Raw genomic sequence first — 14,226 nt, 5'->3', positions numbered from 1 at the left:
ACGAAATATACAAATATAGCATTTCCTAATTCTGAACAATGAACATAATTCAGCCTGAATTTATCTCATGACTCTAGAAAAGCTAATTTTATAGAAAGTAATTTATAGGAGACGATGTTCACATAAGGCTGATTTAGTTTATAAATGCTTCGAGGAACCAGCATGACTTCTGGCTAACCTTTTAACACCGAATTGTTCCTGATTAAAAACAATTCATCAAGATAACTTCTTATCCAAACACCAATCTGTTATGAAATGATTTTCACATTTGAGTCAGTGAAAGATTAGTTCTGGGTAATACCTCATGTCTTTGATGTAGCTATGTATGCGCCTTGTACTGATAAAATAACTCCTTATTACACAATTCTGAGAGATTATTAAAGTGTCAGCCTGACAAATAGTTGGACAAATGAAACCAGCCACACAGGCAGAACGGGTTGAATTTACATAGCTGCTCAGATCCTGCTGCGGTGATTCAACTCCACACAGATCTCTTTCAAGTTATTCCAAGCATCTGCTTCTCATTTAAAGGACTCTTCGCTACCTCACATTTCTACTGTTACTACTGTATAACAATATCTAACTACAACTTGAGTTTTTGTCCAAAATATACTTTTTTTTGTTGGTAGGGAGAATGTTTTCAAACCTTTAAAAGTCAGCGGTGGTAGAAGTACTCGGATCATAAGTAAGAAACCCCAAATCAACAATCTAAAAATACTCGACTAAATTTACAAGACCTGCATTACAATCCAAAAGTTAATGTTCAGAAGTATTATCAGCAAAATACAAGTATCAAAAGATTTATCTTCTGCCACTTGTTCCACGTCATGTATGGGATTTAAATGTGTAATAGTGTTGCGTCCATGTGTAACTAGCAGAGGTGTGGACTCATGTCACATGACTGTGAGTCAGAGTCAAGTTATAACTTACAGTAGATATACTTTAAAGATGACTTGAGGATAAAATCTTGCAACAGGAACTTGAGCCTTTTGTCTTGAACACACTTGATACGAGATTAAACATGTGGTATTAAAATGTGCAACAAATTTGTTTCTTTGAATTAACCACAGTTAACGCTATTTATAACCATCAATACGGAAAACTCAAGTCCCTATAACCACTTTGTTTGTTTCAACAATAAATACTAATATGTTACAGTTCTTAGGACAATAGATTCCTACTTTTTGTTATTGTGTATATACAAACTATGCAGTGTCAACAAAGAAATACTTGCAGAATGGAAATTGACGAAGACACAATATGACTTGTTGAAGAATGGTAACTCAGTATTTGGGTGTTGCCTGTCTGGACTTAACTTCGTAGACTTGAGGCTTACGTGTGAGTTGGGAAACAATGACTTGGTCCCTCTTTTGGTAAACAGTATCTTACTGTCGCAGCTGGTCAAGGAGGAGTTATTTTTAACTGCTATTATAGTTTCGTTTATTAGTTCCAGTAGAGGACGGGGAGAATGGGTCTGACAAACACATGACTTTCCCCAGGGAGACCTCCGTTTGTGTCACGTGCCAAACCGAAAGTCAAACGTTGACTCATTTATGTTGACTACTTAACTTACCTTCATTTATCTATCAAATACTTATTTGAACAGAAAACATGATCTTTTCTCAAACTAACCAAGTAGTTGTGTTATGTAGTATGAATTTACAACATTAACCACGTGTATAAAGCTGCGTTTGGATGTGATGACTTAGGAAGAAGAATGGAGCGCTAAATGACACAGGAAAATGATAAAATGTGTAGAAATCAGATGCTGTGCTATTCATGCTTTCACTTGTTGTTATTTTCAACCCCTGTAAAGAAGGATCCCTCATTTTATCAGAGCATTTTAAAATCAGTACATTTGGAGTATCAAATGTAACCATTACAGGCCAATACCACAAATGTAACTTGTGATTTGTTTGTTTGTTCTCAGCATCCACTTTACATTCATGTGATGTTTTTCACATTAATTATCACTTGACATTTCGGCCAATTAATTAAATGTTGCAAAACACACAAAACAAGACGAGCTTATTTAAAATATTCACATTTAGTGGTGCTGAAAGGTCTTCTCCAAAGACAGAGGGTACTTGCCCATTTACCCTTTATCACAAGTGAAACAGAAGTAGCCGGTAATCCAATCTAAAAGGGCTTTGATCAGCTGTGTCCATTTATAAATAACTGTAAAGAGGGCTAAGAATAGAAGCAATAATAAATGCCCTGCATTGTTTTAGGTTGCCAGAGAGGATAATAGAGAGCTCAGATTATATTTGGGGGTTTAAGCCAACGAGACCCTTTCACCGCAACATGGGTCCTGTCATACGGGACTGTGCAGTCAGCCAACTTGGCATCGGCTTGGAAGCTCTCCTGCCAAACACACCTACTTATTACCACCTCTGTTGCCTCCCTATCTCACACACAGATAGGGAGGCAACCTTATTGAGGGATAGAAGTAGTTATCTCACAATACAGAGTTTTAAAATAAAATGTCAATGGATGTTTTTCAATGGATAAAATGTAAGAAAATGAAGCAACAAACTGTGTGACTTTCAGGTGCTTTTAGTGTGCAATGTAATTTAACTTTTTTATTTTAGTAATACAATGAACCTATGATTGGTCACTGTACTGCGGACTACAAGCACACTCTGAGAAAGAGATATTCGCCATGGCTGTTTCCACAAGTATTACATAATGACTACCCACTTCAGAATGTAATGACTTGTTTATTAGGTCAATGCTACACTCTTTCACCAAGTGTAATGAAAGAAAAGTATTTTTTCCCCAAATCCTGCTAAAAGTATGTTTCAGGTCTGTTTTTTTTCAAACAGGATTGAGTTACATATATTCAACGTGAATCATACCAACATATTGCTGAAAATGTTTGAGAGTGTGTAAATGTACTGACACACTATTGTTTTTCAAAGAAAAGCTCTCCCAAATTAGATGAGTGATCTACACCCAGCTGATCTTCAATATGTGCACTCGTTGCAAGTGATTGAAGAGGTAACTGTAACCTGAGGAAAACTAGAAAGAGAAAGAACCAAGAGCAGCAAAATGAGGAGATTTCTCTGAAGGAAAATGAAAATGTAGAAGCGGTCTGGTTGTTCAGGAGAGGCAGCTATTGTCTAGTGAGCACAGCAGGCCTTCAGATGATTCAATAGGAAAAAGCTGACCAAAAAGATCAATGAGGGCAAAATCAAACACAAGCAATGAAAAGATAAAGGAGATATTTCAGTCGAAAGACATATAAACCTTTACATACAGGTATGTTGGAATGTAATTAAATGTATATTATTGTGACAAAGAGGTCACAGTTGTAGTCCTAATGTTCGCCTGTTAATGTATCCATTAGTCAGCATCATATCTCAAACGTAACAGATTTAGATTATATTTAATGGAAGGTTAATTCATATAGCAAGGAACCAGAGATTTGTTTAATTTGTACTTGTCATAGCAGGAAAGCACAGTTGTTACTCATATTAATAACAATGGCTCCATTGTGTGCCAGCATTAACACGAGCCCCATCCACACGGAAACGAAAAAGAAAACGAACCGATGTCGATATCAAAAAAGTATTCCGTCCACACGGAATCGGCTCAAGAAACGTGTCCGCACACACGAGAGACCGCTCGACCCGCTCGAGGCGCTGTAGTACATATGCCGGGCCTGTAAGTGGCGCTGTACTTCCGCCACAAAATACACCAAAAGCAGCGAATAAGACGACCCCCCCGAGCATGGTTGCCATGGTTGCCTGGTTGCCCTTCTGCTTATTCTCCGCGGTGGATTTAGCAACATGTTCTCCATGTCCACTTGTTGCTGATGGTTGTGGTTGAGGAGCTGTAGATGTTGCACTAACATCTGTATCATGGTCAGTAGCGTCTGGAGCACGAAAGCAACCCTGTGATCCGCCATTGTTGTTGTTGGCGAAACACATCAGCAATGGGTGACGCGGGGGTGAGCAGCAGAGGTGGGGAGAGGGGGGGCTATGGCTTCATCGTTATCAGGAAATGATCGTATAGGGCGTACACACAGAGCCGTTGGGCCCCCCAGAGCGTTTCGTCCGCAGATCTACCCACCTTGGGAGCCGTTATCGTTATCCGCGTTTCGGCCTTGTGTGGACGAACCGTCTATACCAGTGGTTCCCAACCTTTTTTCCCAAGAGCCCCCCCAAATGACTCCTGTTGGCGCAACAGCGGTAATTAAAGTTTATAAGTCTCAAAAACGCTACAACTACTGTCACAAACTGGATGAAGGTGAAGTATTTTGTTAAAGGAGGATGAAAGCGTAATTAAGGAGCACTATTGGAGTGACTTTGATGGTTATTGGACTCAGGATTAATTCATTTGGATTCCCGCTGTATGAAGAAATTAAAGGACGGCGGAAGTGGAAACAATTCACAAAGGGATTAAACTGTTTAAAACACATGCTCAAAGTAAGCCGGATTTTGCCGATGTGTTTCTGTGGATTCAAAAGTCGTAAATAATCAAAATGGAGGAGACCGGTCTGATTGGAGCAACTGTGACAAATAATCCAATTGAAACCGGCATGGACAATGACTATGTTTTAAAAATGCGCTTATCCAGAAAAGCCCGGTTTGGACACTTTACGGGCAGAAGAAACATTTCTATTAAAGAAAGAATGATACATTTCTGTCTTTTTATACCTTTAATAACTTGAATTTTTATTAAAATGAAATAATGAATTATTTTTTATATTTTATTGTAATGTAGAGACAAGGCTTTTGGTGATAATCATGTATTGCGTTACAATTATATGTAAAAAAATATATACATTTTTTAAAAAAAAGAAAAAAAGTCTAATATGATATTTGGCCTCATATCATCTGAGGCCTTGTGCCCCCGCTGCGATCTTTGGCGCGACCCCCCAGGTTGGGAGCCACTGGTCTATACGATAGAGAACTGTAGCGGATACAACCCGTTTCGTCTCCGTGTGGGTGGGGTCTTAGCTCAATGGAATACAGCCACCATTAATCATATTGTTTACACCTCTAATTTCCTTACTGTCACATGTCACAATGTATGCAGTGTCATGTGATTTATGTTAAGTCATGATTTCAACAATGGCCAATGATCATTTAATGGGATTTGGGGGCACGTCATAACATGGCTTAATTTGTATTTACCAATGAGTGGACATTTTTTAAAACCATTTATAAACCCTTTTTATAAATCCTTTTATCCTTTTATCCTTTTTATCCTAGGTATCCTTCAATTTGAAATTCACATTCAAAGGTTTTATTGTCGTATGCACAAAAGCTAAAGTGTATTTTTGGCAATTCAATTCATTGAGCTTGAAAAGCGCTATATAAATAACATGTATTATAATTATTATTACTATAATTATTAGGTCCCAGCCGGCTCAAACAATGCAATATAAATACACACATTACTTAAAAACAATATAAATAGTGCAAGAGGGGACAGAAATAGAAATTAAACAGTGTAAGACGATGTGGGAAGTCCCCTGATGTTTGTATAATTATCTGACTCATCATTGAACAAATCATTAACGTGTCTAATTTGCTTTTAGTTCACACATTTCCTCCCCAGCAGCACAATGGCTCTATTATGAATCAGCTCCTTTGACTGTGCGTTAAGATTTTTACGAGCAGCACGTGAAGGCACCGTCTTCTTCCTCGAGCCTCCTGGAGAGACTTTTGATTGGCTGCCAGTGACATCATCGCGTGGGACTGAAGGCAGTTCAGGCGACATCCCTCTCTCCTCCTCTCCTCTCCCCTCCCCTCCTGCTCCCCTCCCCTCCTGCTCCCCTCCCCTCCTGCTCTCCTCCCCTCCTCTCCTCCCCCTCCACGCAGCCACAGAGGCAGACATCTCAGCCAAACCCCTCCCTTCAAAGGGCGGGACCTCACTGTACAGAAAGCCTCGCATTTAATATTAATGAAGCCGCACATTGGCTCACAGTCACATCAATCCCGCTGCGCAACTTCTGTAGGCTGGCACACTTCCTTCAATATTATTTCTGGGGGAGCGGGGGTAAAAGTACTAACAAATGTTGCCGATCCACTACACTGGGACGGACTGAATGGAGGCAACGCTGTCAGGGAGCGGGGATCATAAATCCGTCTACAGTGCACCGCGACACACACACCGGTAAGCAGAAATAAAAGGCAAGTTTGGGAATTACTGTCCAAAACAGAAGTTGTTTTGTGATGCACCGTCATAGGGATTTTATTCCATAATTAACGAAGAGGAATAGCAAATTGCTGCAACCATTTTGATCGGATAAGTTGTTTATTATGGGTGTATTATTATTATTATTATTATTACTATAATGACATGAATTAAGTGTTTTTTCTTTTACAGCTGTTATGTTTATTATAAATCCCACCATTGCGACAAAGTTAGAATCCCTACCTTTTAAAATGCAACCATTGCTTGTATATGTATTATTTTAGTATGTAGTAAGGCGGTGTGAAATATAATTTTCTCCAGTGTTTAGCTCATCTGATCAGTTCGCCTCGTCCTAAAAAGCCATATCACATTCTCGGCACGTTCTCATGCCGGTTTCTTCAATGAATTTGGCCATGAATGATTTCTGCTGAAGCTGGAGCTGCACCGTGCCTAAAGCACGGCAATGGCCGGGACAGGCAGAGCTCCGCGGGTGTCTTTACATAATATTCTGGGATGACATGCTTTTAAAATGCTCAGACTGGTGATCAAAAGGAATTGCCACCCCTCTTTTTTTTTACCCTGACTTTTCCAGTTGGGGGAGAGACCAAACTGCGGCGTAGCGTTGATGCAGTATTTTATCTTTTTTTCTCTCTTGTTATAAAAGCTTTGGATCTGACAGACCAGAGTTTGGATGAAACATTCAAACATCAAACACACACACAAACACACACACACACATATCTACTAGTACAGTATCTGGAGGGTGATTCACATTAATTACACTCAAAGTGATTCAGTTACTCGAGACTCTCTGATGATTTCACCGTTTATTCTTAGTGGTCAGTCTGTCCCGCCTACATTTTCCCACCAAGTTGGGTGTTGCCCTGCAGGTGTTGACACTACTAATATTTGGCTTAAGTGGCAGTTTAATAATTTGCATGTTGATCAAACAGACAGGAGCCCGGCCTCTGTGCACTCTGCGCCTGCATTCGCTGCTTTGATCTGAATCAGTGGATGCACAATCCATTGAACCAAACTGTTCATTTGCAAGTCTTTCCTTCCTCGTCTGACGTGTTGTCTCTTCTCTGTCTCCACAGAGCGGCTTGTTGACTTCTCGGTAAACGTCCAGCCCTCGGCCTCCCCATGCCTCCAACTCCTCTTGACGACAGAATTGTGGTGGCGCTGCAAAGGCCGATCCGACCTCAGGAACTCCAACTGCGCCTGGACACCAGCTACGTGGACTCCATCGCCACCAGCAGCAGCGACAACACCGTTATTAGCACCACCGTGGTGAAGATCCGGGCGACGGCCAATCTTGTAACGTATATGCCCTCATCCAAGGGCTCCACGCGCTCGTTGTCGTGTGGATGCAGCAGTGCCAGCTGCTGCTCAGTGACTACCTATGAGAAGGACAACCAGAGCCTCAACCACAGCCAGGTGAGCGCCAGCAGCCCCAACCTCAGCTATGCCGCCCCCCCCCCCCCTATGGTCAGCAGCCATGAAGCAATCAGCACCCCCAGTCTCGCCTCAGGCACCCCGAGGGCCCTGTCCACCGTGAGGGTCATCCACCCCAATGAGCTGGCCAAACGGATGTCCTGCTGCCCCATGGGACACCCTGTGGGGCCCGTGCCCGTCGTCATCGACTGCCGGCCCTTCATGGAGTACAACAAGAGCCACATCCGGGGGGCCGTGCACATCAACTGCTCCGATAAGATCAGCCGGCGGCGTCTGCAGCAGGGCAAGATCACGGTGCTCGACCTCATCTCCTGCCGCGAGGGCAAGGACTCTTATAAGGGCATCTTCTCCAAAGAGATCGTGGTTTACGATGAGAGCACCATGGAACCCAGCCGGCTGACGTTCTCCCAGCCGCTGCACGTGGTCCTGGAGTCTCTGAGGAGGGAGGGCAAGGACCCCATCATCCTCAAAGGTAACACCTCAGTGGGTTTGTCAAGACTTGGGAAGTGTTCGAGCATAACAAATAAGGGATAGGAACCACAGTTCTTTGGGCTTTAGTTTGACTCGGGAGGGAGTAAACCAGTCCAGACATCTGAAGTAATGTCTCATTTAGAATAAGTAGGAGCTTAGTGGCAATATAAACTGAAATTAAACCAATATGGTAGTATAACAATGAATAGTGTGTGTGTGTGTGTGTGTGTGTGTGACTGGTAACTTTTACCTTTATTGTTTTGGTCAGCTGATTAGGACAGCCCCCTCCTAATCATTGGTAAACATATTTGTTGTTTTGTTTGTTGTTGACTAAGATTCAATTAGGATTTTAAAAGTTTTTTCACACGAAATACATTATTTTAAGAAACTTAAGATCACGTCTTTGCTAAACACAAGATTGAATCTGTTGATTAAATACAACAATCGAAAGTGGAATAAAAATGTATTTGGTCGTGGACAGCCCTGGCAGCTGATATTTCCCGTAAACACACTAGTTGTAGTTTCAACACCCCGGGAGCTTTGTACTGAAGTATTACTGTGGTTACCGCATACAGCAGCTTTTGCATAATCAAGGCAATCCACGCTCTGTCTAAATCACCCTCACACATAAACATATGCACACGCTCCTCACCAGCTTTCTATATGACACTCATTAAGCATTTTGCAGGAAGCCAGAAGCAGCCGTTAGTAAATAAGGCATACGTCTGTTGAGATAGCTGGGTCGCTGCCATGTTCTCTATCTTTGGTGTTTGAAGCTGGAGCAGAAAGTCGTGTTGGGGGCTGGGCTGCGAGTGTTTTCCGAATGCCTCCCAGACAACATCTAACCGTAAGATCACAGCACCTTGATCTCTTCTTCTTCTCCTCTTCGTCCTCTGGTCCTCCTGAGTGCTTTGATGGACGCTCCTCTTTATTCACTAAGCCTGTAACTGTGTTCGTGTGAAGCCCGCCTCAGAGGGAGAAACAGGCAGATTGTCTTTCTCTTTCCTCCCCTGATTGAATTCTTGCAAAATGCAAAACATCCTCTCTGCTGTGGGACTCAAACGGCTCAGCCTGACTTTTATCTACATTACAAGTTCTCCTTCCCATTAGGAATGGCCTCTATATGTCTGATTGTAGCCTAAATAATCCAAACAGTTGGATGTATAATTTATAATGTACAATAAGTAGCATTTTCTGCATTAAAAAGATCTTGTAGAACATATCCAATGTTTGCAACAATTTACACAAGGTTTCCATTTTGTCGACAATGATGGTGATGCATCTCGACGTAGACGCACAGTTTTCCCCGATACACTATATATATAGATACTATATATTTAAACCTTTTGAAAGATTCAAGACCGAAGCAGAACTGGACCCATTAACTCATATTTTGCACTTGCTCAATTAATGCTTTAAATATACCTTACATTTCTTTAAAAATGTAGTGATGATTCATGTATTTCTCTATAATCTATGAGAGCTCTCTAACTAGGTAAAGTAGGCCGGGAAACGTTATTATTTAAAGCTGTAATATTGGTTATATAATAGAAACATGCTTGTATGAACGCTGCTGAATATTTGACTCTATTATTTGCTCAGTGACCAGCAGGCCTTAGTCATGCTTTATCGTAACACTGTTGTTGGGTGCTACATTGGAAACACACAATCCTCCAACAGAGAGCAGTTCGAGGTTACCTTTAATCCGTCATAAACAACATGTCAGTGGTGCTGGAAGGTTTAGTGTAAGCATTGGAAACATCAGGCCTGTGGTGTTGAGAGGCCTTCGCGAGGCAGAGGCGGTAATTTCTAAGCAGGAACTGAGCATGTGGTTTATGAAAGTGATAGACAGTTATCATGTTTTTCTCTTCGAGTTTAGACAGGCGTTAAAGACAGACGGTCACACTCAACAGATTTCATCCCACAGCAATATGTGCCTTCTGGAGAATCTGTACATCTCAGTTTAGTAGGAAAAGTGTTAGTTATCAGCCTGAAAAGAGAGAGCTAGGTTTAGTTTCTATACAGGAAGGTACTTATGTTGCTAGCAGTCATTTTGTTGATGCTTGAATTGGATTACCTGGTTTTTCCATTTTGTGGAGGTTGTTCGGCTCATTGGTTTGGTTATAGGGCTCACAAATGTATTTTATTGCAAGTATTCATGTTAAAAAAGCCCTAATGGCACACTGCACACTTAATGACGGACACAGGTAGTTGCTATCTGGTGAACAAAGTGGAGCATTTAGCAGCTAACGAGCTGGGTGTAACTAAGGAGTTGGTGGAGACCAAAGCAGAGCTAAAATGGAGCCAACATGGGAATTATACTTCTTCCAATGTTTCCCACACCTTTATTTGATGGTAAATGTTTACTCCCTGTAACTGCCAAAACATATTTTATTGTTGCTTTAAATTTAGGCGAGATTTGTATTCTATTAATGATACAAAATGAAGAAAAATACAGTCCCGTAAAAGTGGGTTGTGAGACTTTCTTATCTTGTAACTTACTTAATTAGCGTCTTTCTGTCTAAAGTGTGCTACATTTGTGTTTTAAAATAACAACTGGTAACCTTTAGTACAAAAAAAGGTTTCTAAACGTCAACATTGAAAATGGTTAATAAACAAAAGCTCATTTAAAGAAAAGTAATAACGTCAGTGGAAATTCCCCCAAAATGTTTTGTTGAGAATGTTGTCAGATAGCTTACAATACTTCCCTTTTCATTTATTTACTCATGGGTAAATATTACCACAACATCCCTATAATAGCTACGTCTGTTGCAGTAGCAGCATACCATCAGTTTAATGTCTTTGTTCATGTTAACAATCAGGCTGTTTTATGGCAAACCCACCTGCTGGTCACCAGGGGGGGAAGTTGTGTGATGACCTCACATGGCATGATGTCAACTCTTGCAATGTGAACAATACATTAACTGATACTCTGTGTGTGTGTGTGTTGTGTGTGGGTGTGTGTGTCTGACACTTTCCACCCCTCCCCACAACTCTTGTGGTGAAGGGAAACTTTGGCATCACTTTAACAGGTGCAAACCAGTTATTTGGAGAAGTGCAGACAGTGAGAAGTATAATAAACATTTATTGTACATCTATTTACCTGCAGATTAACAAGGGGGGGGGGGGAAACTGTTATAGTATACATTGTCCTTCTTAAAATACTGGAAAAATGGAAAACACTGCCGATCCCTTAATATTGATGTTATTTCCAAATGGAGACATTCAAATTACAACCAAATGTCATTGGTGTAGTCTGGGAGTTGGAGATTTCTGTCATGTTTTAGTGCTTCGAAGCTCGTTAAAGCCAGTTGTCGTTGCTCTTATCAGACGTGTATGCAAAGCTTACTGGCCTACTCGCCACTCGCCTGTAACGTGTGCCATGTGGTGCAGAGAAGCTTAAGTGCATGTATTTTTAGTAGGGAGGGCTCCATTGGGAGTTGAACCTATAACCCTGACCGTGTTAGCTTCATGCGCTAACCAAGGAGAACAACAAGGTCCTATTTCCAATTAAGGAGGGGACAGGGTAAAAAATCATTTAATTCAAGTAAAGCATTCAGATTAGGTAGAAAAACCATCCATAAATCATCCAAATTATGTAATTAGGTAGAACATGTTCTTTGTCGGGCTGTACCAAATAGCTTCATTTATAACGTTGACATTTGAACGCTACGCAGCTATTTGTTCTATCCAAACCAAGCAGCTATTTGCTATTTGTTCTATCCAAACCAGGTAATTCTGCACATTTGCAGATAAAGAATAGGCTACTGATATAATTAGTTATATACTTTCCAGTGAATGCTGCATTTCATTTCTCATGTGGTCAAAACATTATTAATATCTCTACAGCGGTGCAATGTTTAAAAGTGAAATTGTTTTGAAAAAATATACATGTAACTATTTCCAAAATCCACAAAATGTCTTTATGTTGTAGTCTTCAATGTATGTGTGTTGGTACACAGCCTTTCAGAACAACACACTGCAGACATAGCTATTTCCCTGAGACAAGTGCCACACACTTATATTAACTGTGCAGCAATCTCACAGCACCATGACATTAATGTACAACGAAGCTACATTTGAAAAACACGATAGAAACTTTGAATGTTAAAATATGACATTTGTTGCAGCTCTATTTGTTTGACAGTTTTATAAACGTTCTAGTTAAAAATAATTGGACTTCCTGCTTCCTCTGTTAACCAAACACAGGGTAGCGCTGTGTTTACTCTGAGTTTACGTCAAGGTCTCTTTGTTTGTGTTCACAGGAGGCCTTAGCTGCTTCAGGCAGAACCACCAGAACCTGTGCGAACACTCGCTGCACCTTCACGAGGGCTTGGACCACGGTGCTGCTGCCGGCTCGCTACCTCACTTCCTGCCCTCCACGCCGGACATAGAGAACGCAGAGCTGACGCCAATCCTGCCCTTACTGTATCTGGGGAACGAGCAGGATGCTCAGGACATCCACATGCTGCAGCGCTTCAACATCGGCTTCATCCTGAACACCACCACCCACCTGCCGCTCTTCCACTACGACACGGGCCTCTTCGTTTACAAGCGCCTGCCCGCCACCGACAGCAACAAGCAGAACCTGCGGCAGTACTTCGAGGAGGCGTTTGAATTCATCGGTATGAAAACTTTCACTGTTTTCACTGCAACAGTGTAAGCTAAATGTTCCCAAACCTCTTGTCTTGTGATCCTTAAGGACAATGTAATGTCTGCTTCAGAGCAATTCAAACAAAGAATAGTTACGTTTTAGAGATGAATGTCAATTGTTTTTTTGTTGTCTTACGAAGCAATGAGGGAAGAGATAGCTGTGGTGCCAAAAACTGAAATTGAGTTGAGTCGGTTGACCATTTTCAAGATTTCTTAAACGTTTTGTAAAGTGTTGTTTTTGTTTCTCTATCTTTGAATTGCAATAGGGCCAACACATGAGGTACTCAGTAGAAATGAGTAGTACATTGATAGAAGATAGATGAATATCATTACAAATGTTCTGATACTGCACAGACATTATTCTACATCTTTCTTTAAGGAATGAAAAAAATTAAAATGTTGGTATGTTAACCATACACAATCATTTGTATGTAAAATACTATGTACTATATTTCTTGAATTATAAATATACATACCAGCACTCAAACTAATTTTTCCATCGTAATTTGGAAAATCTATTTCACTAAATCAAATATAATCTGTTTAAATTTCAATTAAGAAATATGGGATCACAGGTGAGGTAGGTACTGTGCATCTGAGTAGTTTTCACTCTTTCAAACCCAGTTTATTTGAACCAGGACCAGATAGACTCCTGGTCACAGAGGAAGTGTTTACTGTCTCACCTTGAACTTCCCCTGAGGCATCGATCAGATTATATTCTAATTGTCCCCGTGTTCCTCTCTGCAGAGGAAGCACATCAAGCAGGAATGGGCCTCCTGATCCACTGCCAGGCAGGCGTGTCTCGCTCAGCCACCATCGTGATCGCCTACCTGATGAAGCACACCTGGATGACCATGACTGACGCCTACAAGTTTGTGAAAACCAGGAGGCCCATCATCTCCCCGAACCTCAACTTCATGGGCCAGCTGTTGGAGTTCGAGGAGGACCTGAACAACGGAATAACGCCACGAATCCTAACACCAAAGCTGATTGGTGTGGAAACCGTCGTCTAAGCTAACCCACTCGACTAGACGCTCACACTTGGACTCGCTCTCATCCATTTTTTCAAGAGAGTCCAGCTGCTGCAGGCTGGTTCTGAGTGTGAGAGCTGCTATATTCTTCTTGAATCTCCTCACGCCCATTTTGGGCTCTCTGGAGTGCCAGAGCTCTGGGTCAGTGGTGATGAGAAATGCCAAAACCCCCTACTGTTTGGACCCGGCTGAAGTCCCGGAGGAGAAGAAGAGGCAGCGATGGAGATAGAGGGGGGGGGGGGGAAGCGGTCAGTCCTACCGATGAAGAGCAAACATGAAGGAACAGGAAATCGGTTTGGAAGAGATAGTCTCTGTGCTTAGGGGCAATTACTGACAAGAGAAGCTCCCACTGTGCTACACAGTTTCTGTTTGCAGACTCAGAAGGGGTTGGCCATGGCAGTGCCTGTCAAAAAAAAAGAAAAAAGATAGAGACTTGTTCGGTGTGTTAATGTTGTTGATCTATTTTTAT

The 14,226-nt window shown here is 41.5% G+C and overlaps 1 protein-coding gene across 3 annotated transcripts; it reads left to right on the top strand.

Annotated features, from left to right (window-relative positions):
* The first annotated feature begins 5,960 nt into the window (after positions 1 to 5,960).
* dusp10 (dual specificity phosphatase 10) lies at positions 5,961 to 14,007 on the top strand. Of its 3 annotated transcripts, none has more exons than XM_034076482.2 (4): positions 5,961 to 6,126; positions 7,245 to 8,074; positions 12,339 to 12,698; positions 13,474 to 14,007. In XM_034076482.2, the coding sequence occupies exons 2-4, from the start codon at positions 7,291 to 7,293 to the stop codon at positions 13,737 to 13,739; spliced, it is 1,410 nt and encodes a 469-aa protein (XP_033932373.1). In that variant the 5' UTR covers positions 5,961 to 6,126; positions 7,245 to 7,290; the 3' UTR covers positions 13,740 to 14,007. The 3 variants fall into 3 exon arrangements, with proteins under 3 accessions (XP_033932373.1, XP_033932374.1, XP_033932375.1); XM_034076483.2 differs by having other exon boundaries at positions 5,961 to 6,143; XM_034076484.2 differs by having other exon boundaries at positions 12,339 to 12,732; positions 13,474 to 13,670.
* Positions 14,008 to 14,226: the final 219 nt, after the last annotated feature.

This window comes from Pseudochaenichthys georgianus, chromosome 24, assembly GCF_902827115.2.
Source record: "Pseudochaenichthys georgianus chromosome 24, fPseGeo1.2, whole genome shotgun sequence".
NCBI classification, from domain to species: Eukaryota; Metazoa; Chordata; class Actinopteri; order Perciformes; family Channichthyidae; genus Pseudochaenichthys; species Pseudochaenichthys georgianus.
The sequence above is the reverse complement of the archived record's forward strand: the minus strand, read 5'-3'. Positions and strand labels throughout refer to the sequence as shown.

Excerpts from the sequence above, each read along its gene's own strand:
- dusp10 (XM_034076482.2), top strand. The coding sequence starts at position 7,291 with ATGCCTCCAACTCCTCTTGACGACAGAATTGTGGTGGCGCTGCAAAGG. Across the intron at positions 8,075-12,338 it reads GGACCCCATCATCCTCAAAG|GAGGCCTTAGCTGCTTCAGG; the intron begins GTAACACCTCAG and ends TTGTGTTCACAG. Across the intron at positions 12,699-13,473 it reads GGAGGCGTTTGAATTCATCG|AGGAAGCACATCAAGCAGGA; the intron begins GTATGAAAACTT and ends TCCTCTCTGCAG.